This window comes from Polypterus senegalus, chromosome 1, assembly GCF_016835505.1.
Source record: "Polypterus senegalus isolate Bchr_013 chromosome 1, ASM1683550v1, whole genome shotgun sequence".
In the NCBI taxonomy this organism is placed as follows: domain Eukaryota; kingdom Metazoa; phylum Chordata; class Cladistia; order Polypteriformes; family Polypteridae; genus Polypterus; species Polypterus senegalus.
Window position 1 is genome coordinate 92,854,012 of NC_053154.1, and position 24,520 is coordinate 92,878,531.

At 39.0% G+C, this 24,520-nt stretch overlaps 1 protein-coding gene across 6 annotated transcripts in view; it reads left to right on the forward strand.

Moving 5' to 3' along the window:
- Positions 1-24,520, forward strand: part of LOC120529571 (anoctamin-5-like) — a 128,648-nt gene that overhangs the window by 18,771 nt on the left and 85,357 nt on the right. For 4 of the 6 annotated variants that reach the window (XM_039753481.1, XM_039753497.1, XM_039753489.1 and 1 more), the window contains exon 2: positions 23,522-23,566. The exons of the other annotated variants lie outside the window; for them this stretch is intronic. In XM_039753481.1, the coding sequence (XP_039609415.1) occupies positions 23,522-23,566 (45 nt within the window). The remainder of the gene's footprint in view (positions 1-23,521; positions 23,567-24,520) is intronic. 6 annotated transcript variants of the gene reach the window in all.

Here is a 24,520-nt window from a genome sequence, read left to right on the forward strand (position 1 = left end):
AGCAAGTACAGTCTGCTGTGGCCCTTCTTTTACAGCACCACTTACCCAGCTTCCTTTGCAATCCTATTTTGTCTACTCCTTTCTTAAGTACCCTTTGACACATACAAATTTTCAGACTTGTGACAGAAGTTTAAAGACATGCACTCCGGTTAGTTACATTTGCACTCTAAATTAGCTCTGGGTCAGTGCATTGATACCAAGCTTCCAGGATTGTATGTTGTTTCTAGTGACCTTGAACATAATGAGGGAGACCTTGGGTTGGTGATTGGGATGATGAACGATGAATGACTGGATGGCTGGCTGTTTTGTTTGTGACATTGGAGGATTGCTGCACTAGCACTTTATAGGCATCTCTTTTCTGTTCCCAGAATGATTCACTTTAAATCATGTGATTGTTTGAAAAATAGACTCAGCCTATTTCAGAATGATAAGTACCGGTGCCTTTCCCAGCAGCATCAACTGCAAGGCAGTAATAAATCCTCAGTGGGATGCGGCTTATTCAAATCATATTTTTTAGATCAAAACTGGAATGCATTTCAAAGACTTTAATACCTCCTGTGCTCTTTCCTCTGTGTCTGCATTGCATCCTTTAGTTCTACTGCTCTCTAATTTCCTAAACATTTGTTTACAAGTTTCAAGGGTTTCAGTCTGGCCTGCATGTTGGCGCCAGGACAATTCTGAAAGCAAAAAGATAAATATACTGTAAGCTCTTATCAAGCCATTTTTATGAAGAACCAGTACTGAACAGATCGAGAGCCTGATTAAGAGGATGTTTTACACAACCAGAAATACATGTTTAAAAATAAAACGGTTTCAAACTCAGTATGGTGGTTAATGCCATTGCCTCATGGGTGCAGTGTCCTGGGTTTGAACCCCCTGCCCAGGCGTTGTCCATGTAGGCTTTCAAGATTTTCCCCTTGTCTGTGTGGGCTTTCCTTGGCTACTCTGATTTTCTCCCACATCCCTAAAGATGCACTTGTTAGGCTAAATAATGATTCTGAATTTCCCATGTGTGAGAGTGTAGGTGTGTGCACTCATCCCAACCCTGTACCCAGTGTTGTTGGGATAGAATGGCCTTACATCTGAATTGTATTGAGTAGGTTTTAAAATGTTTTCTGGTGTTTTAGCGTCACTTTAATATGGGGTATATATGTGTGCTAGAAGAGTGTGTGTCTATGATGTAGCATTAGCCAATGATAGTTCATCCGTCCATCTATCTTCTAGAGCTACTTTATGCATTACATGGCCACATGGAACTGAAACCTGACAGCTATGAGCGTCATGAATCATCCATCCATCTATGTTCTGCACATGGTTTTTGTAATACAAGGTCATGATGAGCTGTAACCTACTGTGGTATCATCAGACATTATCAAGCATCCATTCATTTGCTGAACCTTTAAAGTTTCATTTTTGGCTGCTCTGCTCTTAGCTTGGCTTATTTTACCATAATCAGTCACCATAAGGTAGGAGCCCAGGATGGTAGGGCACAATAGAAAATACTTAATACATATGTTACGTTAATAAACTTAACTTGCATGTGGGACGGAACAGGACTAATTAGTGAGGATCCAATTGATCATTTTCAGTTCCACACAGGCAGCGGAATGGCCAGAATTTGAGTCCAGGACTCTGTAGCTGTAAAGGAGCAGCACACACCACTTCCTACACCTCTGTGCAAGGCCTTTTGACAAACATTGTGTAAAACATCCATCCACTAATTTTTAGAACCTGTTTGACATAGTTGTGGCACCACAAGGGATCTAAGCCTCTCCTAGAAGCTCTGTGTGCTCTGGTTCTCCTTCCAAAAACAGGTCTGATATACTGTATGTACAGCATATGCAAGTGCAGAACCAAAAATGAAGATACACTGCAGGCTCCAAAATCAGAGAGGTGATCTGGACAAACTCTCCTGTACTTGAAGGAAAAGTATATCATTTTTGTGGGGTAACAATTCTTTGAAGCCTCCTTCAGCATCCAGTTTACAACAAAGATGACCACACTGAGCCTCCCAGGCACTGAAAAGCTCGGGCTGCACAACAGCAAAATCACTTACCACTTATGTTATAAAAGCATTTTCATAGCTACCATGAATGCAAAAAAAAAATGGACTGTAATATAAGGTAACAAGAAGAGGCGATTAGAATGTAACAGCACCTTAAAATGGATGGAGCAAATTAAATGGATTTGGCTTCAAAATAGATGGATGGGTGTGTTCTTCACTAGGGCTTATATGATTACTTTATTTTTAATCTTATTCTGACAGCATGGAAAGCTGAAGACTGACTTCTCCAGCACTGCCACTTTGTTCAATCCACTCCCTTGTTAAAGTAATCACATAACTAATTACTTTATTTTCACACTAGCCACACTCTCTGTTGAAGATGGATAATAAAATTATTTAAAAACGTTTGCTCCCTCTTGGCCTAAATGTACTTCTTGACTGATGCTCCCTCTCTCAAGAGTGTTCCCATAAAGCCTGCTTCCAAGACTCTCTCATTATTTTCAAGCATCTGGCTCACCTACTGTCCAGTTTTATACTTCTTGTCTTCTTGTCTTGTCAGTGTGCCTGCTATGCCTTTTCTCCTCCTTAATCGTCTAACACCTAACGCTCACACTTCCTGCTTCAATAACATCACCAAAGCAAAACTGACCGACTATATCAAAGATGTCTGACCAATCAAATTGCTGTAAGGGAATGGACACTGAGGCAGACCGTATTCTTTTATTATATTAAAGATTGCAAATTTGTGCCTTTAGGAGAGTACAAGAATAATGACCCACATATCATTTTGGTATCTAAACAAGCAGGAAATAACCAATAGCAGCAAATGTGAATTAAGTATGAATTACATTGGCACTCTGGAATTTCAAACATGTGAACCAGCAAGTAAAGTTCTTTACTTCACAGTAAAAAATCTTAATAATTAAAAATCAAAATGACTTAACCAGTAGAACATTTACAAACATGCAGTCTTTAAATGGAAGATTTATTGTTACTGTAGCGGCTGGCAAACAAGAGCGCTTATTGATTTGGTGGAACCAAATATCAACCGGGTTTATTGTGCAACACGATCAATACACCTATGTCTTTGAGTCTGTCCTGTCCTGGTGCTCTTTACGCTATCAAAAAAGACACATGGTAATCAAAAAGAAGGTACTTACAACTTGTAATTACGGTAACTCAGTGAATTTTATATCCTCACTAAAACTATGATGATGGCCGTGTTGCACAGCAGATGCTTTTCTTTTTACTCTGTGATGCATACATTAATCACTTCATTAGCTTCACGTTCACTTTTAGTCATTTGTTAGCATCAGTCACTCTACCTGTTTATCATACCATTCAATTTTCCACTTAATCGTGAGCAAGTTTGTGGGGGCCTGCAGCATAAGGTCCAAGGCAAGAACAATCCCAGGGCAAGGCCCTCTTCAAGGCCAATTTAGTGTCACCACTCCATCTCACCTGCTTGTGCTTGGTCTGTGGGCAGAAACTGGAGCACTTGGAGGAAACCCATACAGACACATGGAGAACATGCAAGCTTTATGCAGAGAGGACCTAGAACGTGAACCCTAGTCTCCTTATAGGGAGACAGCAGTACTACCACTGCATCATCATGCCACCACCATGTTCATCGTAGGTTTTGTTCATTTATTTAGTATGTAGCAAAATGGCCATCTTGCTTTCTCGGGCGTTAAACTTCAGCCATTATTGGTGTTGCTATGTTTTGACTGTCACGGTAGTTTTATGCTTCTTACTCTAAAATGGGCTCTAGTGTTGTTGAGATAATTATATCAAGTACTGAGTAGTAGAGGACCAGTACTCTGATAAACAAGTCAAACCCAATTATAATTGTCATTAGTGGTGCATGTCATTGGTTCCTGTTCAGATAAGGAATTACTGGGAACTACTCATGGAAACAGGCTTGGAGGTGGTAGTACAGGTAAGCTGCTGCCATCTGATCTACCTGTGAAGCCATAACATGACAGGTCATGAATTTTGGCTTGTGACTAATTCTTGAAATAATGCTAATGCACAGCTTTGGCAATATAAAAAATTAATCAATTTGAAGTGACCTTGGAAGAGATTTTATTTCTCAGACGGCAAAGGGTCGATCAAGAATTCTGTAATAGGAACTGGAAAGTGTTGCTCTGCCTTACACAGCTGGTGAACTGGACAAAAAGGAAGTGACAAACAGTGGAAGGAATTAGGTGTCTGGGCAGTGGAAGGCTTAAGGTGTCTTCAGAGTTTAGCCATATGAATAAGAGGGGAACATGGGAAGTGAACTCCAAAGGCACCCCACCAAGAAGTATACCAGGGACCAGATTCTGGTAGGAGGGTGGTTCTGCCCTGTTCATGTTGTGAGTGCAGTGTAAAGACATTAGCTAGTTTCAGTTGTACTTTTAAGGAGTGAACCTGATGGATGAAAGTGCAACAAAATCCCAGTACACTGAGCAAACCACAATTAGCTGTGGTGCTGAGTGCAGGCTCTAAATGAACCAGTAGTTTTTAAAGACAAGATCCTGCTGGCTTGTATATTCCAGGGAGATTTAGATGTGGAAGCAAATGACTGAACACATTTTGAGTTCAAGTCTGTGCCCTGACGGACCCATAACTCTTGAGGCCTGTAGCTCGCCTGTAACATTTTAACATTACATTATAACATAAAAGGAGTTGAATTCTGGAGCAGCTCTTATGTAATTAGCTGCCTGGCACAAGCAGCCTTTTGTTATTAGATTCCTAATATGATCTCAGCTAGCAGCACAGCTCGATAGAAGCCAAACACCACATTGTCTAAATTTGATTTCCATTTAAAGCATTTCTCTTAGCTTTCTGAAACAAGTCTGCTTCACAAATGGAAGCCTGTGGGCTCAAAGCCTGCCTAGTTTTAACAAGGATTCACTATTTCTTTTTTTTAAAGGGATTCTGAATTTTTATTCTCATTGTTAGGCTGTGCCGTGGTGGGCTGACACCCTGCCCAAGGTTTGTTTCCTGCCTTGCGCCCTGTGTTGGCTGGGATTGGCTCCAGCAGACCCCCGTGACCCTGTTGTTAGAATATAGCGGGTTGGATAATGGATGGATGGATGGATGTTAGGCTGTGGGACTAAGTGTTGATGTGACTTACATCAAGACTTGCTTTGAGTCACATTCTCAGTAAAGACAGAACCTGAGAAGGTCTTAACTCAGCTCAGCAGTGTGTCACCTAGAGCCTGGTCACTTCATGACTTCCAAAATAAATGCACGGATTGAGTCAGTGCTGCAAACAGCCCCCTAATTTATGCTGTTATTAGTAGCTTGAGGTGGGATCAACTCCCCAAGGGATGACAGCTGAGGAAATTCTCCTTCAAATGGTGTGATCATGGTGCAATGCCCTTTGCATCCATTCCTTGTGTTGACTGGCCTTTTCAAGGCTTTATCTGACCATTTTACATATATGCTTGTCTAGTGCTCTGCACATGAAGTTAGAGGCTGGAGAATAAGATGGGAATGTTTAACACACATCAGTATTATATTGAGCAGCCATAAAAAATATAATAGATTGGAACAGGTTAAACAAAACTAATGAGCAAGTGAGAAGGGGAGCAAAGCCTTAAATGATTTCCTAAGCAGAGATAGAGTAGATGATGCCATTCACTCAGAGCAATGGTAAGCAAAGCTAAGAGGGACAGCCTGCTGTTGTGTAAGTGGTACCCTAACAGATTGAAATCCAACTGGATGTTGATACAAAAGAGCTCGCTATGGCATAACTGGATGAGGTGCTATGTACTGACATGGAGGCCCCAGGCCAGCCTCTCTGCATGAGAACGTGAAATGGATGGTTTGGAGCCCTGAGTTAATTCTCATTTGTGACTTTGGGGGCTTGTCCAGGATTGCTTAGGGCAAGAGTGAGAATCGAGAATGGCTTGGGGGAACCAAGGCTGAAGAGAAAGCCTGCCATTGTGTAACGAGACCCTTGGCAATTAGAAGTCAGAAGCCCCACTTGGTACAAAGGAGCTCTCTTGTGTAACTGGAAGAACTCAGAGGCCTCAGGATCCCTGTGAGGACATACTGTAGAATAGAGACAAGCAAGGTCGTAAGCGACAGCCCCGTTTTAAGACACCCCTTAAAAATATACATTTATTTATCTTACAAATAGCTCAATCGAGAAATTGTCAGTCCTTTCTGAACTTTCCTCTCTTTTGGGGCGCTTTTGAAGTCATGAAATGGAAGACATAGAATAGAACAGAAAGTCCCCTTACACACTTCTGATCTGCATGTGTGGGTGTGTGCCCAAGACAAGACCTTTCACCCTCTCCACTCTGAAACCAGACTACTGGTAAGACACTATAGTGGCTGCTGACAGCCCCTTTCCATGCTGATTTATGGAAGGAGGAGTTTTTCACATGTTTGTGATCAATATCTCTATTGTTGTTAGTAGCAGAGCGCAATGATCTTCCTTCCCTGGCATGGTAAGAAGCGGCTGCTCGGAGCAACTTGCACTTCTAAGTAAAGTCATATGCAATCTTCATTCAAGGCTTCTATCTGTTACTTCAGTTCATTTTTTTTTATTGTTCTTCAAGTTATGGCTTGTGTGATGAGAATTCAGACGTTGGTGCCAGGCATCCTGCTCTCCATGGACTGTGGCTTGGGACTCTCATGACAATAAAGATCAGGCCAAGATAAAGAGAGCATAATTTGTGCTGCTAATATTTGACAGATCTGAAAATAATTAACGCATTTTGTAAACTCCACTCCCTGAAGTAGAATTGCTGTCCTGGTGAAAAGATAAGAAAAGCTTCCCTTTTTTAGTTTTACGGAGTGTCTGATAAATAGATTAAAAGTCTAGATCATTTAGAGGGTTCGGGCAAATCAGTTTAAAAACTAGAATTCACCTTTGAAACAGAAGTACAGTATCTTTGTTCATGCATTTACTTTGGTGATGATGCAGCATTTGAAGAGTGTGTGATTCCTAATTTCTGCCATTTCTATATCATTTAGCAGTCCACTAAAGAATAGGACTGGGTCATGCTGTTATTGGTTTATAGGTGATTAGGATCAATATTATCTGTGAAATTCATACTTGCATGCGGTAATGAACATGCAATATGTCACCACTTTTCAGCACCATGATTGGTGAGCATAACAACCTTACTCAAACTTCTGTCTTCCTTACCTAAACCATTTCTAATACTGTATTATAAATTTGCCGTTACAAAAAACATGTTAACCCAGGGAAGAGGAGATAAACAGAACGGTGACGTGGGTGGTGTTGTTGTTTACCTCAGACCAGGTGAGGGTGCAGCAGACAGCAGCCTTGTTATGGGAAGCCATAGCCTGTAGTGGTGATTAACGATTAACCTGTTTGAGTATCAAATCTAATCCTGTGCTCACAGGTTATCAGACATTTTGGGGGTTATCTCTTATGATGTCTCAATTTCATTATGTTCATGTGAGTTCCTGGTTCTGTGTGACTTTATATAGATTTACTATTTGGCCCAGATAAAAAATTTAAGTTAAAAGACGAAACATTTCTTTTTTATTGAAACTAAAATGAGATTGAATGCATTAAGGGTGTATGACATTGCTCCAAATACAAAGCGATGGGAATTTACTGAATTGATTCTTTTGAACTTCCCATTTAAATGAATTAATTCTTTTGAGTCTGGGGTCCCCTCTGATCACATCATAAATATGTAACTTAAAGATGTATACAAAATTTGCATGTTTTACAAAGTCAGTTAATTTTGCATTATATATACAGTAAATCATTGATTATCCGGCACTCGATTATCCGTCAGTCTCTATTAACCGTCAGGGCAAAAAAAACATTGCGCACGCCAGCGTCTATCTACTACTACTGCCGCACGATGTGCACATTGGATCAACTCTCCCTTCTGCTAGCATGTAGTGTTTTTCCCCAGCACCACGTGTCATGCCACCTTTTGAAATCACAGTATCAGTTACACACCTTCAGCTTTAATAGCGTTTCATAGCTTTTCTCTTTTGTTGTAATTAAACTACTATACATTGCTATGGCCAATAAATATATGTGTGTAGTGTTGGAATTGTCACTAAAAACTGAAATTATTAAATGTTTAAGAAATGGCAGAACTGTTTCAAATTTTGCTTAAATTTAAATTTAAAAATTAAAAACTTGTCAAAAATGGAAACCACTGACAGCAATGTTATTCTGTATTAATGTTAATGTTCTGCATTGTAAATTTGTTTTTAAACTCTTTTATATTATGTTTTGTTAATATATTGTGAAGCGCAGGCAGCTTGTGATGTGTTGTGCAGGAGCAGAAAGGACAGAATGCTGTGTAAGTGATAGGATTGGTTGAAGGGAGGGCACGCCTCTTAGGAGATGAGTGACAGGAGAAGGTGGGAATTAAAGGAAGGTGTGGAGAAAGGACGTTTTGAGTAGGGAGTCAGGAGACAATAAGCAGGAGTGTATAGATAGAAAAAGACAGAATGTGAGTGGCAGTAGATAATTATTGGTAGGGAAAGCTTTCTTTTATTGTTTTTGAGATGTGCTCTGTAACCCTGATATAACAAAGTATAAGACGGGGCACCATTTTTACAGAACAAAGACTCCAAGTGAAACATAGAAAAATCCAGTACCTCTGAGTTGTCTGGGGTGGTCCAGATCTAATCATGCAATTTTCATTACGCTATAACTTATTAAGTTTACTACATAGAAAATCACCCGAAAAATCCCGGACCATCGAAAAGTGTGCGAACTGAAGACATGAAGAATCATTTTCGCGCCGAACTGGAATCGTCCCCGCATAAATCAAAGTCATTCAGATGATCTGGATCTGCATAATTAGATCTGGACCACCCTGTATTTGCTTATTACACTTGTCATTACAATATTATATAAATTAGTTAATTTTCTTAATACTATATTGTATTTTATTAATATACCTTTTTTTGTAAATAAATACGACTTTTCGCTAAACTAATCTACTGTATATCATTTTTGAAGTAGCTGTTCTGTTATTCATCTTTTCTCTTATCCTTCACAGCCTCGGTGCATTACAAACAAAGGATAAAGAGATGCTGCACCGAAATGAACCCCATTTAATGTAAAAAAAAATAACATTGAAAAGAAAAAACAATTTTATTGCCGTTATTTCCAATTAGGTAATGGCAGCTCTGTATAGACTTCCATCACGCTTGAGCTCCTGGTTTTTAGTGATGACCTCCTTCCAAGTCAGGTGAATTTTATAGAAGTGGAGGTGGAAGAGGCAGTTCGACAGGCAGGAGTGACATTAGCATCTGTCGGATTAGTCCTCCTTCAATCTAGGACAAACAGAAATCAGGTTAGAGCAGCACTCATGCAACTGGGTTTCAAGTAATGATTCAGTTTCATCTCAAAAGAATCTTTAAATAATAAGTGGACAGTGCAGTCAATGAGTGTGTGCTAAAGTAAAGTTGAAAGTAAATAACTGTTAGAAATTACAATAATATTTTTATAAGCATTGAGTTTTGACTGACTAATCTGTAGAACGTACAAAGGGACCAACATAAACATATTGGATTCAAAACTATTTATGTATTTAGTTTAAAGTACTTCCAGTAGCAATAACAATAGTAATTTTTCTGTGTCCTTTATCAGATTTCTACTATGTTGTTGGAGATCTCTATGTTTTAAGGTAGTTGTACCTCATTTTACATTTTTATGCAGCCGTATCAAAGAAAGACTAGCCACATATAAATATAAAGGTTGCTGCTACCTTGACAACCACCCTCCTTCTTTTTGATTGGTTTTTGATGATTGACTGGCAGGTGATTAATGTGTTTAATTATTAATGTCTAATGCTGCATCTCAGTCATGCTTTAGCTTTTCTTATAAATATCTATCAACAGTATTGTGAGGATTAGTGCAGTTGATAGCATGCAGCCTTGAAACTTAAACCTTAACATAATTTAAGCAGCAAATATGGAGACTGAGAGGATATACAGCTTACTCATTGTGTTAATGGTAAAAGGTAATTTTTACCCATTAAGCTTGCTTATAGTTGTGCAGACACACACACACTCTTAATATAATAGAATCACGACAGCAGAGAATTCCTTCAGGCTGTTGTTATAATTTCTATTCACAGTAATGAGTTTTGCTTTTACAATGAGATGTTTTTTCTGTGTCTTCATTTATTCTTTTTCTAAATTGTTTTTCCCATTTATCATCATCTGGGCAGCTGGGTCCAGTGTACATGCAAGAGATGACCTCAGTCAAATGACTGTTATTTTAAATATTTTTTTGTATTGCTGCAATGAGGGATCTTCTTCTATGATTAAAATGCTGAGATCAATGCCTGTAATGGTAGTTTAATTTATTGTGGTAATTTTGGATGAACGCATGTAACACCTCTGGTTTTGTTCAGCATGTTCCCCAGCAAACAGCCACTCCAACATAAGAAACCAGAACAAATAATGTCTGGAACATATCAGTGTCAATGGAGGTGTCATATAGTATTTAGTAATAGAATCAGTATTCTTTCCACTGGTGATGTGATTGTTAGGAGTTTTAAGGAGGTACAGAAAACTTTGGCCTTTGACATATTAGCAAAACCCAAGGGGTGGTGTGATGTTATGGCCGGTGTTATTTTCCACTGAGGCCAGATAATTGCCATCATATTGGGAAGATGACAGGTGGCTTGCCTACAGTAGTACAGTCATATACTGTAAGTGTTTTGCTTCTACAGAGTATGGACATTTAGTCCAAGATTCATCAGACCCACTGCTAAGCTGTCAGGCTGGTCTAGAATTACCTTCTCAATTTTGTCCATTAGACTTCTCTGAACAAAAAAGTTAAAAACTGCCACCTCTTGTGTTAGAAGGTTTTCCCACAGCAGCTGCATGTGAATTGGATTCTATACACAAACTGCCTCATTTTGGAAGTGTTTACCAGTAATTGGGCAGCAAGATGGCATTCACTTCCCGGGTGCTCCCTGCGTGGAGTTTGCAAGTTCTCCCCATGTCTGCTTTCGTTTCCTCCGGGTGCTCCGGTTTCCTCCCACACTCCAAAGACGTGCAAATTAGGTGCATTGGCGATCCTAAATTGTCCCTCGTGTGTGCTTGGTGTGAGTGTGTGCCACCCTGCCAGGGATTTGTTCCTGCCTTGTGCCCTGTGCTGGCTGGGATTGGCTCCAGCAAACCCCCATAACCCAATGTTATGATATAGCAGGTTGGAAAATGACTGACTTACTGACTGACTGACTTACCAGTAAGGTTATCAAAGAAAATAAATTACATTCACAAGTTCACATTGAGACATAGTACTAAACTGATTGAACTTTCTGATCATGGTGTTAAATAAATATTTTATCAGTTAGTATGTGTTTCAAAGGAGGGTACATTTGTGCAAAAAATGTTATTTAATCTCTGGATTGTTTTTGTCAATCTGTCTTATCAAGTCAAGTGCTTCAAATTTATGAATCGCTTTTAGGCCCAAAAGGGTGAGAAGGGTGTATGCTTGCAGTTTCTTCAGTTTCTTTTTTTGTAAAAGCCTACATAGTAGTTCACTTAGTAGTTCACCTTTCAAATCTTTTCATCTATTGACTGTATTCTTACCATATTAACCACTGTCTTACATGTAAATTATGCAACTAAAGATGACACAGAGGCACTGATTGAGCCTCAGCAGAACTGAGGTATTTCCATATGAGCACCCATTACATGTGTGGCACACCATGCAGGCACCTCCAGTGATGACCATATAGACATCTAACAACATATTACAGTGGTAATTCAGTGCTGCCAGCCCAGCAGCTGGCATAGGTTTGGAATGTGGGAGGAAGTTGGGTTCTTCAGAGGAAAGCCACCTGTCATTTTTGTCCTTGCCATCTGCACCTTTAAGGCTTACTGATTGCACATCACTCCATCACATTGTCAATTGGCACCTTCTATGCTGTCATCTCGTTCCATGAATAGAGAACAAAGATATTAGAGGCTAGTTGGGTGAGACATTTTACTTCAGGCGGCCTTATGGAAGTAATGGGATGGGACCCAAGACACAGGCGTCAAAAGACCAATGACTGAGTAAAAGAAGCTATCTTTTTAGTACCTGTGATTTTGGTAAACAGTCAAAAAGCAAACAATTCAAGGCATAGATACAGTAGGTGAAATCCAAAAATAATCAGTAAAGTCATAAAAACGGAGCATTTGAGCCCTAAATAACTTGTTGCAAAGGCAGTATAAAAGGTATTGCTCAGTAGGAAGCCTCTTCAATCGTATATTGTTGGGTCATGGAGTTTAACCCACTGCAGATGTTCGGTCAGAGACAGGAGATATGAGAAGACTTTGAGAATAACCAATTATTTAGTATACCACCTTCTCAACACTAAATCAGAACTGCCAAACAAATCCTTTTCCACTTGCATACAAAGTTACATTAAGTATTTGTGTGTGTGTTTTTTTTCTGAAAGACAGGAAATTAACTTTTATAAGTCATCATGCATATCAATGAAATAGTACAAATTAATAGCATTACATATCCAGTAAATGACAACAATACATCAATACTGTACTCCCTATTATAATTACTTGTGTATATTTAGAATATTAATATGTGGATCTGGAAGTTAACTGCTGACTTTCCACATTAACATAGTGTGACCACCAGCTCCCCAAACCCGACACAGACACCAGGCACAACACACACGTTTTGTTTTCTCTTTCTCTCTTTGTCTGTCTGTCTGTTTTCTGCCTCCACTTCACCTGAAGCAAGGTCCATCGTTATCGTCATCCTCCTTCCAACTCTGGCTTCTTTTATGGTGGCTCGTTAGTGAGGTCTGGAAGCACTCCCCTGTGTTGTGGGAGCCCATCAAAGTAGGACTCTGCAGCTTCCCCCTAGTGGCCCCCACAGGAGCCCTGTGGGAATCCGAGGGGCCGCTGCAACTCAGGGAAACTGCCATCTAGCGCTCAGGGGGAGACAGTGCCCTGTGCACATCTGCTCCCTTTATGATAGTTTCCCAGCTGAGAAAAGGACCCTGCTGTCCATCACAATGGCTAAATCTAAAGGGAATCAAGCTCAAATGAGATAGTAACATTAAAAAAGGTCATATGTTGCACACATAAATAGTACACACTTTTTGCTCTTAAACAACGTGTCGCCATCTTAGCATCAACAGATATGCAGCCTTTAACATAATGAGTCGTTATTACAACAAAATTAACCTTAAATATATGTTGCAACACTGATGCCATCCCAGAACGTGGTATCCTCTAATAACTTGTAGTGAAATCAGACTTCAAAAGAACCAATTTATAAATGCATCAGTTATCCTGTTTGCTTTCTCAGTAGGGGAAATTAGAAAGCATTGGCTGCATGGCCTTGCTTTTTTTTTTAATGAATTGTCAAGCTACCCTTTTTAACAGGAAGGAAGGCACAGTTCTAGAGGACATCCCATGAGCTGCACTCCGTCTGTATTTCCCTAGTGCTCCTGCCTCATGACTGCCACATACTGTTTCCAAACAGCAGCTAGGTAGGCAGTGTTAGGGTCAAGAATGTGATGAGAGAGGTGAAAGAAAGTCAAGGCTAACACCTGTCAGAGAAGAAACTTGGTTAGGATTTGGCATCACACATCACCATTATGCCAAAACTTTTAATGAGCAATTCACTTTTAAAAAGAATACATGTTGATCGGATAGTTTACATTATTATGTCTAGTTACGGTCTATTCACATATGTAGCCATTGTTTGTTCTATGACTGATGGAAAAGTGACAAAGTCAAAAGGAAAAATATCACCAGGACCAGGATATGAAGCCCTAAAAATCATTAGTCACAAAACAAGCAGGGGTCCTAAGCCAGAATAGCATGGAGTACCAAGTAATCAGACCCAAAAGAGTGAAGAAATTAAAGATGACTAACTGCTAAAGTTATTTGAACAGCTGGCTAATGTATCGCAATTTACTACAAAATACAAAAACATTGATGGCCTGATGAAGTCACACATTAGAACATCCAGTCATAAAGTGGTGTTAATGGGGTGTCATTGTCATAACAACAATATGGCCACAGCAGTTTGACAATAAACAAGTGGTGATGCCCACTGAAACAAACAAAATGGCAGCATGTAAATAAACAACACGTTAAATGTTCCTAACTAGATTTACGATCCCTAAAAAACACTGACTCATACCAAAAGTAATTTATCTGACTTTATAAAATTACCTCATTGCCTGTTCCACTCGTGATAAGTATGCAGGTGAACAGTGGACATGTGGGCGCAAGTCTGTACAGCCATATCTAACAATTGGAATGAGCTGACATTAAATATGGATGTGTTTTGTGAAAAGGAGTATGGGGGATAAGAGAGCAGCAGTTAGTGCTTGGTCTCAACAGTGTGGGGCAGGTAATGTAGTATAATGAAATGCCTGACCCTCCATTTCCATACAGTTGGTAGACAGAAGGATGATATCAAGTACCACAGTCATGGCCATTAAAAGACAGCAAACTTGGTAGATGGCAGGATGTTAAAATGTTTGCTAAAAAATAGAAGGGCAAGAGAGGGCTTCACTGACCTGAGTGTACACATCCCAGGATCGTCGTATGCAGAGTTTTGTTATCCCTTATGTGGAATAGGCAGCCTATTTCTGTAATAATTAGTCCTTTAGAGATACATGAACCTCAAGGGTCACCAAAGGGATAGCTTGGTTGGAGTCTCTACTGCTTATACAAAGTTATCCTTGCAGCAGAACTAACCTGAAGTATTCTCAGGATATTTCCAGGACAAGAGAGAGAATACGAGCATTTTATTAGTGGAAGGAGGAAAAGCCAGGTGACAAACAGAGAGAGCTGGGGTGAGACGCAAGATGCTTTGGCAACACCACTATGATGGATAAATGGGCAAGCTACACTACCAAGAGACGGAATGTAAGAAACCATCAAGATGGGCTTGGAGAGCTAATGGAATTTGTTATCTTTCAATGTTTAGTTGGTACTTTCTTTACTCCAATTTCTCATACCCTCTTTTTGAATATTGCCCATCACTGTGGATCAGATATGCATGCAGAGAACCCCTACTGACCACAGTTTGTACAAGAACCACCCCCATAAATAAACTCATGCCCATCTTAGTTTGTCTTTGGCGTTATTTTCTGTGGATCCTCCTGAGGTCATTTGCAATTAAAAAGATTCCATACTAGCTGTCACTCTCCACAGTGATCTTTCCCCATAATCATCCCTGTTTCATTCTGCCCAGGTTAACCATTAACATTTCACAATATTATTAGTACAATTCTGGTTTATTTCTTTCATTTCAGTTTCTCCCTACAGTTCTTGCATATATTGTTAAGTTGATCAGTGCCTATCAGCTAGCCTGGTATGGCCATGGGGATGTATGCATTAGCGTGCCCTACCGTTAACTTCTACCCTACTTATGTTTGAACCTGACCTTGCTCCTTTTCTGTCAGAATAGACTGTTCACAATGTAGTCCATGTAGAAAATGGATGGATAGATGAATCATTGTTAAAAAATCGGTGTGGAAGCATTTAGTGAGATGCCAAGCAGAGCATTAGTAAACAAGAGATGTGGTTCTTTCCTTTTACTTTTGTTGTGAATATGATGATTAACAAAAATAAAATGACAAAAAATGTACCAACTATAAATAATTCATTAATAAATTGTTTTTATTTTATGGAATTTGTTTTAGGATATGAAACTCTAATCACAAACCATGCAGTACCCTATGATTGCACTTTCTTTTAACAAAACTGGTGTTACCATGGTTACCAGTAGACTAATCAGAGGAGAATTCCCTGCATTTGTAGAGTAGCAGAGAGGATGAAATGTGAGCTGCTTTAGCATGTGCTGTTGGAAAATGAGAGGGGGTCCTGAAGAGGGTGGCATGGTGACTCAGATGTTAGCATTGCCTAGGTCCAGCCTGAGTGTCTTTTTCAATATTATTCTCTATTATTAATAACCTTAGCCAAGGATTCTTCAGTGCAGAGTTAGCGCATGTTCTCTGTGTGCAGGTGAGACCCTCCCCTTTTTTCCCCCCACACTCTGAAGTCTTGCCATTAGATTGGCTCAGTGTGAATGGGGCGGGACTGAATGGGCTTTACGAATGATGGTTTCCTGTCCATTGTTGGCTCCTGTAGGGTCAGAAACTGACTCCTAACCAGCTCCTAACAACCTTGTAACAGATACCAGGTTTTAAAAAAATAAGAATTGTGGGTTTGAAGTCTGACTCAAATTCTTTATATATATATATATATATATATATATATATAACTAGTTAAAGGATGATTAACGTCGTGTTTGTGATTACCTAAAAGGTAGAAGCCCCAAACATGTGACAACAGGTGACAACTCTGAAGTGGCCACTGACTGCTAAGCAGCCCACTGAGAGCTAATTTGACAAGCCACAGGTAGGGAAAGGCAGCATTGTGCCATTGATTTAATTGTACCAGTGTGAATACCTGGTGGCATCACACCTAATGACATGGGACTTTTTCAGCACCATTCTCCCGGATGCCAAAAATAATTGTCTTAATCCACAGTTTAATTTCATGCAACATACTGTATACATATTTCCCTAATCTTTAGTCTCTCGGATCCTTTTAGCTTTTCTTTTAACATTTATAGATCATCCATAATGCAAAAACAGCAGGCTTTCCTCTGGGTTTGTGGCACAGGGGCCATGTTCATTGTGACTCTCTTGTCCTTAGGGTGCTGACTAGCACACTTAGCTATCTATAAATGATCTGTTTGAAAATAGTGTTACGTTGAAATACACAATGGTAACTGTCACAGCCTGATGAGGTCTGTTTTTCTGGCTATTAATTTTTATTCAAGCTTTTTATCATGCATGATGATGTTACTGTTAGTATTTTGTTTTGTGAAAAGAATAGATATTAATTTGTAATAATGAATTAAAATATAATTTTAATTGTTTATATTGCTCTTGGTCCATTTTCTTGTCTAATATGAAATGTTTGGAAAGAACAAATCAAGATTACTTCTGTGTTGAAAAATTAAAAATGATTAAAATGAACTAGAAGAAGGAGAAAGTCCTACTGTGGATGAAGAGTTAGAGTGTATGTCATTCGTCTGTTTACAGTATTTAAGGTATGTGAAAGTGTAAGGATAGTTAGGGTGGAGGCTACCCTGGAAACAAATTAATATTTTAATGGTTTAAGCAATGATGCAAGGATTTCTTTGAAATGGTCCAGTGCCATATACTTGGCAATTTTTTTTCTTGTGAATTTGCTGCTGTTGTAGTGGAGGCACCATTCAAGACAAGGATTAAAATGAACAAAGGAGGATAAGTGCACTTTGTGAAGTCTATAAAATATGAATTTGAGGATTATTATAATCATTTCTGCTTTATTTTATCCAATTTTTAATTCTTGAATTCTTGATTCATTATTTGCCATTTTGTTTTTAATATTTTTATCATTATTGCAATTGTTTCTTTTTTTCCTACTTTGGGCACAGTATTTTTAAGGCTTGAATTATTATTTACATTGTTCAATGATACCTGTTGCCCGTGATATGACTAACGATGGTGTTTTGTGGCATGTCATCATTTCAGACATGATATAAAGATGTCACGGTTATGTGAATGTCCAATATTTTCAAAGACAGGCTGATTATGATGTGATGATTTGATTCTAACTTACTTGCTGTTACCTTTTCCTGGTTCATATATAATAGACTAGCTGTTCCCCGTGGCTCCGCCCACATAGTAGTGAAACAGGGCAAACTTTAAAAATCAATAAACAAACAGCTATCGCTAGCTAAGTGGAGGCAAGGTACACTCCAAAACGCAGAGGCAGAGCGACTCGAACGGAGGCTGGTGCGTGAGTGAGGAGGGCCCTGCCCGGCTCCCTACTCCTGACGTCACGATTTCCTCTCCCCTCTGCCCACAGCCTCTGTCTCGGATTAGCACAAATATATCGCTCCTGCAAGCAAACTATGATTCTTAGCCTGATGAGAGAAGTCGCAAAATCAACTGGAATGTTCAAGCAAATTCTAGAAAAAAAACAATCGAAATCTGTTAAGTAGTTCTCTCATTCGCTAGCTATGAGGAAGTAAGGCATGCCCTGAGGCTGGCGCATGAGTGAGGAGGGCCCCACCTCCCTCCTCTCTCACCGCTGCGTGTCTCTCAGATTTGTGCAAATAAATTGGTACCGCAAGCAAACTATGATTCTTAGCGCGATGAGAGAAGTCGCAAAATTAACTGGAATGTTCTTGCAAATTATAGAAAAAAACCCGATCTAAATCCGTTAAGTAGTTCTCTTGTTCACTCGTTTTGCAGAGGTACGGTATGCTCTAAGGCAGTAGTTCTCAATCTTTGGGGCGGGCCTCCCTAGGGGGACACGAAGTAACAAAAAGGGGCGCGAAGATGTGAAAAAAAGAAAACAAGAATCAAAAATATGAAAAAAAATCTGTTGAAACCAAAACAAATTAACCTAAACTACATTCTGATACTAGAACAATAAATATAGAGTTAGATAAATGTTGATAAAAGTTAAGTAGGTATAATAAAATATGCATCTACATTTCAAAAAAATTTTAGGGGGGTGCAATTAAAACTGTTATGAAAACTCTGGCCGCAAATACTTAAAGGTTGAGAAACGCTGCTCTAAGGCTGGTGTGTCAGTGAGGTGGGCACCACCCCCCTCGGTCCGCTGCATCTCTCAGATTTGCGCAAATAAATCGGTACTGCAAGTGAACTATGATACTTAGCTCTATGAGAGAAGTTGCAGAATCAACTGGAATATTTAAGCAGATTATAGAAAAAATACAATCTAAGTCGTTCTTTTGTGAAAAGTGGAGAGACATACAGACAGACAGATAGATGTTGGATTTTATATATACAGTATATATATATATATATATATATATATATATATATATATATATATATATATATATATATATACGTATATATATATAGAGAGAGAGATAAACAGAAAGGGACTGGAGTAGGCCATATTATGATGACCCCTTGAGCCCAAATAGACATGGAAATGCCACATACTGAAAATAATAAAATGCTTATTTGAGAACAATGTGGATATTGTTATACGTATGATTTAGTTTTATTTCTTTCATTTTTTTTGTTACGATGAAGCAACAGTAATGCTATAAAAGCTCTTCTGCAGCTCTGTTTGCACATTTTTTTCCAAATGCTTTTGAACAGAATGATGACACCATATAAAATGTCTGCTTGCAAACAGTTAGTGCTTTAAAAAGATCCTGACTTTTATGAAACGTTTACATTTGCGAGAGGAATTTTTGTATATATGACTGCTGCTGTAAATAAAGGAATGTGCTACTGCTTCATTTGAACCCACTGTCGTTGCTTCTCAAATTTATTTCTTCCTTCTGTTGGGACAGCTTCACTCCTTTACAATGTCCACCCTGACTCATAAAGCACCGTGGCTAAGGAATATTGAAAGAGAGGAAGAACCAGCCTAACCACAGTACTTACTCAAGTAAATGAGCAAATCTCTTATGTCCGGGATTTCAAACATATTCACCTGAATTCTGAATACCTTCATATGAATCAGATTACGAAACCTGTAGCATAGTACTCAGGGAATTTTCAGCATAAAAAAACAAGGAGTTTGGCAGCATGACTAAAGCTAGTGTTACATTGCAAGACTAGTTGGAGAGGATGCCAAACTTGACGACTGCTGTTACAGATCTTGTCTGAGGATGTCAGATTGCTACGGTATAAATCATATGACTGCATGATAACTTTCCAGCACACCCATTTTCAGAGTATCGTGAGCTTGCCTGATTTTTCTGACTGTCAGTTGTCCTTAGGGGAGGAGAAAGCTCCTTAAGTCAAAGTGAAAGTTAAGGACTCAGGTTTTTATACTACCTTACACAGTGTGACAGATTAAAGTGCTTGCTCGCACCCTTGCACCCTCAGACACCACGTCAGACACCAGGTAAAAGTCCAATAATGATATTTATTATAATAATAAAGTGCACAAAGCACCCTCCACTACCAAATACTCAATAAACAATAACCAATAAACCAAATCCTCCAATCTCCCAGACGCTTAGCCACCCTGCCTCCCAACTCAGCTCGCGGTCTGGGAGCTCCCACAGTCCTTTTATATCCCCCGACCCGGAAGTGTTCCCAATCCAACAGTCCACAAGTCCTTATTCCTTCCGGGTCAGGGTAAACAATGCTTTTTCTCACCCCGGAAGCCCGTCGCTCTTCCTATGACGAACTTCCGGGTCATAGGGCACGAAGAACTCTTCGGTCCTCCCTGCAGCTCCCTCTCGTGGCCCCCATGGCATCCAGCAGGGCGGTGCATAAAAACTCCATTGTCCATGATGCCCTGCAGGTCTTCTGGGGACCTCCATGCTGCAAGGAGGGCTCCACCTGGCGGCTTGGGGGTATTGGCCGGGGTACATGGCCAGCCATATCTTACAACAGACTTAACTTGCACTTGATGAAAGGATCTGAGCAGACTGGTTTGCTTGTTAATAACATTGTATCTTGTGAGCCTCCTGCCTTAAGTGATCCTATTTTATCATAAAGTATGCATAGTATGCAACTGCACTAAATAGACAAATTGTACAATGCCCTTGACCTGAAGCAGAGCTTTTATGCTGCTCTTCATTTTTGTCCCATTAGACAAATGTTTGCTGTGCTCAAGAGTTCAGTTTAAGTTAACCAGATCTTGAAACGCCAGCACTTAAGTAGGTCTTATATTACAAAGTGTTCAGCAATAGCTGGCATCGGCCCTGACTTACAGATATCAGGATTCAAGGCTGGAGATTACTCACTGAAAGAGAGGGCATGCATATAGATTATAAAGGGTCATTTGATTGTCACTCTGCTCTTTCTGCAGTGTGAAATCTTTTCAGATGGCATGGCGGTGCAATGTTTGATGCCAACACCTCAAAGCAGTTAATACTTCAATGTGCAGTTTGCATGTTTTCGTTGTGTGTGTGCGGTTTTCTTGTAGAGAAATGGCTTTTCTCTTACATTCTAAAGGAAGGAGATCAGATCATGTAATGTGTGTCATTACCAGCAGGCACACAAAAATAAAAATATTCATTTGCGTAATATGTGCCACTAGATTACCAAAAGGTGTCAAAAACAAACAAGTAAAGCAGCATATTGTGTTAAACAACTATTAGAAAACTGAGTTAACTGCAGCCCAATGTTGTGGTTATTTCACCCACTGACTAAGTGCAGCCAACGTGGTACAGGCCTGTTTTATGTAATACTTAATGAGAAGAACAGCAAAATGGATTTAAACAAAAAATCAAAATAAATATCAGTAGACAGTTAATTGGCTTACCGTAATAGCATGCATCTTATTTGTGTAAAAATCTGATTTAGTGGCTGAATCAGCGCACCTTGCATTGGTAAAATGTAAGCAAGCCGTTTCATTTAAACAGATGAGCGCGGGCATATTAAAAATACATGCGTAAAAACACAACACTAGGCATGTAGGCATCAGCAATACCAATCAAAACCAACAGAGATGTGCCCACAGCCATCTCCGATAGTTGATTCTATTAGAAAAAAAAAAAATCTAGGAATTGATTAGAAAATGTCTGCCTTTAGGTAAAGTTACAGCTTTTCTGGAACAAGCAACTTGGGGAAAAAAGACTTCCTTGTTCATGACCTTCGGTAAGAATAATATAAAGGAGTAATACTGAAGATGGATATTAAAATAAAAAAAATACTGAAGATGGATATTATTTTAAAGCTAAAGGTAAATTCTGCAGTTTGGATTCATTTAATTTTCAAGCCAAATGATTAATGGCATGTAGAAAATTGAAAAGAGACTATTTGGCAACATTCCTTCAAAACGGTAGTCATTAAATTCTCAATTAAGAGCAATTTCTGGATACACTTAAAACATAAGCACCCCGAGGTTTTTTCTCAATTGATGCCTTCCACTTTGTTGTCTGTCTCTTGTTGTTTATGTACAATTCATTTTATAAGCAGTTACAACTTTTACAATCTAATTTATTTGTTATTTGGAAGCCACTGTTTGCAGTGGTGTTTGTCTAAATGTAACTTTAACTGTTTATTTAAATAAGAAGTTGAGCTGTTTGTTTAAGTGTATAACAGTAACTTCTACTTCTGCACATTGTATAGGCTACGATTGGCTGATGTTAAGAGTGGTGTGCTAGGGCCGCTGCCATTTTTAATATACAGAGCTGGGCAAAAGTCAGTTTACAGTTGGAAAAAGACACGCAGGTTATGATTATTACAATAGCTTTATTAACTTCATTAACTCAAACAAAAGTCACAGTGCACTTAGGTACAAGCGTGTAAGTGCTCAAATTACCTAAAAGATATATACTTGTATGTTTTATATTGACAACTGTAAACCTATTTCTGCCCACCGCTGTATATAAATGATTTAGATAGGAATATAAATAACAAACTGGTTAAGTCTACAGGTGAAACAAAGCTACATGGATTGGCAGATAATTTGGAATCCGTTATATCATTACAGAATTGACTTGGATAGCATACAGGCTTGGGCAGATCTGTGGCAGGTGAAATTTAATGTCAGTAAATGCAAAGTATTACACATAGGAAGTAAAAATGTTAGGTTTGAATACAGAATGGGACGTCTGAAATCGAAAGTAGGTTCAGCGTGCTCAGTTAATCGAAGACAACATTAATAAATGTCTGCCACATTCTAATGAACTTTTGAACTGTTACTCATAAAGTAAGTTTTTTTTTTGATAACTCAGTACATCCATTTTCCTGTTGTGTTACAGTGTGAGGGTTGGCATTCCTCTAGGTTAGCAAGATAAGATGGCATGCTACTACTATGATATACGACTTTTCACTAAACAGAACCTCCATTGGGTGTTCCCCCAAAGAGAGCTGTTACAAGTTTTATGGATTACTGTGAACTCTGTGCTTTCTGATTAATAAGCAAACATTTTATTCCAGTAAGGTCAGAGTAGGGGACAGTCCCTAAGCGTGTCACCTAGTGTGGTGAAGCAGGAGCCTGAAAGCCTTGTTCACAATTGTTGTCATTGACCTGAATAGTAAGAGCTGAGAGAGAGGGAATAATGTATGTAATGCAGAATGTTTAGTTGAGTTAGGCCATGTTTTGCACAAATTGAAGAAGAATGTATTTTATGGTTGTAGATCCTGGATATTTAAGTAATTATAAAATAAATTTGGACACCCTGTTTGGTAAAATACATTGTTCTTTGAGTTTTCATTACACTATACAGTATGCAAAATGATTGTTTTTAGAAAAGGAACATTACTTTGATTTACTGGGTCATTGCCTTCAGATCCTTTTTAACAAAATGTTTTTTAAATTTTATTTTTACTTCACTGCCGCACATTTAACTTTGTGTGATTCAATTTCAGTCCTGCTCGCTAGTCAAAGCTCATTTTGTTAACAGGGTAAGTGGCAGTGCACTGTTGAAGGGTTCATTTTTAAATAAGCTCCTGGTAAATAGCAGGTCCTTAAACCCATCGAGGTTTTGCACCATCATATACTTCAACATCGATATCTTTCTGAAACTGATTTCTCCTTCCTTTAACTTGTCTTCTCTTCTCCAAGATGGTACTACATTGCTGACGGCGTACAGGAGGACGTGGCTGCCAGGTATCAGTTCCAGTCTACTGTCTGTGTTTTTGTGATGTCGGGTCTGTCTTGTGGGGGCTTCTTCTGTGCTGCTGAGCTCTCTTGCATACTGGAGCTGAGGCCTTTTCTCTTTATCTCTGCTTTCTTTTGCTTCTTTTTGGTAGTCAAGTATATATATATAGAGGTATAGTTGCGTCTTTGGCAGCATTGGTTCATTGTGATTTTTTTTTTTTTGCTCCTGCTAATAGTTGACGTTCTGCACATCTCATATCATGTCACCTCATTCAATATCTGAAAACTGGTAATTCAGGAACAACAATTGCATAGCCAAAGAATTACAGGTTTGGATGGTAATGCTGCAAAGAATTGACACAATAAAGCAGCTTTATCTATAATTCTGACTGAAAACAAATGTATGTTATAATTGTCTCACAATATTTTTCTATTTTTTTTTTCTTTAAATATTATAACTGTTATGGGCTGCAAAGCGGTTGTACAGACTTGGCACTTTCACCCTGTGTCTGGGTGTTTTTTTCCTGGTATACTAGTATCCTAGCCTCAGAGATATACAGCAGGGGTCCCCAGCTCCATTCCTGGAGGGTCCCAGTGGTTGCAGGTTTTCATTTTAGCCCTTTTCTTAATTAGTGACCTGTTTTTGCTGCTAATTAACTTCTTTTGAATTAATTTTAATTGACCTGCTCTTGAAGACCCAGACTCCTGAATTGTTTCTTTTTCCTTAATTAGCAGCCAAACAATAATAAGATACAAAACCAGCCAAAACATGACAAGCAAACTGTGCCCATCATAAAAATATCTGAAAATAAACAAAGGTGAAGGTCTCAGGAATGCTGATCTGTTCAGGTCCCCAAAACATTTTACCAGTGTGCTCGTAGAAAAGAGAAAATCAACAATTTTGGAAATATATGCCATGAAATTAAAGAACAGGTTTAATTAACAACAAGAATCGGCACCCAA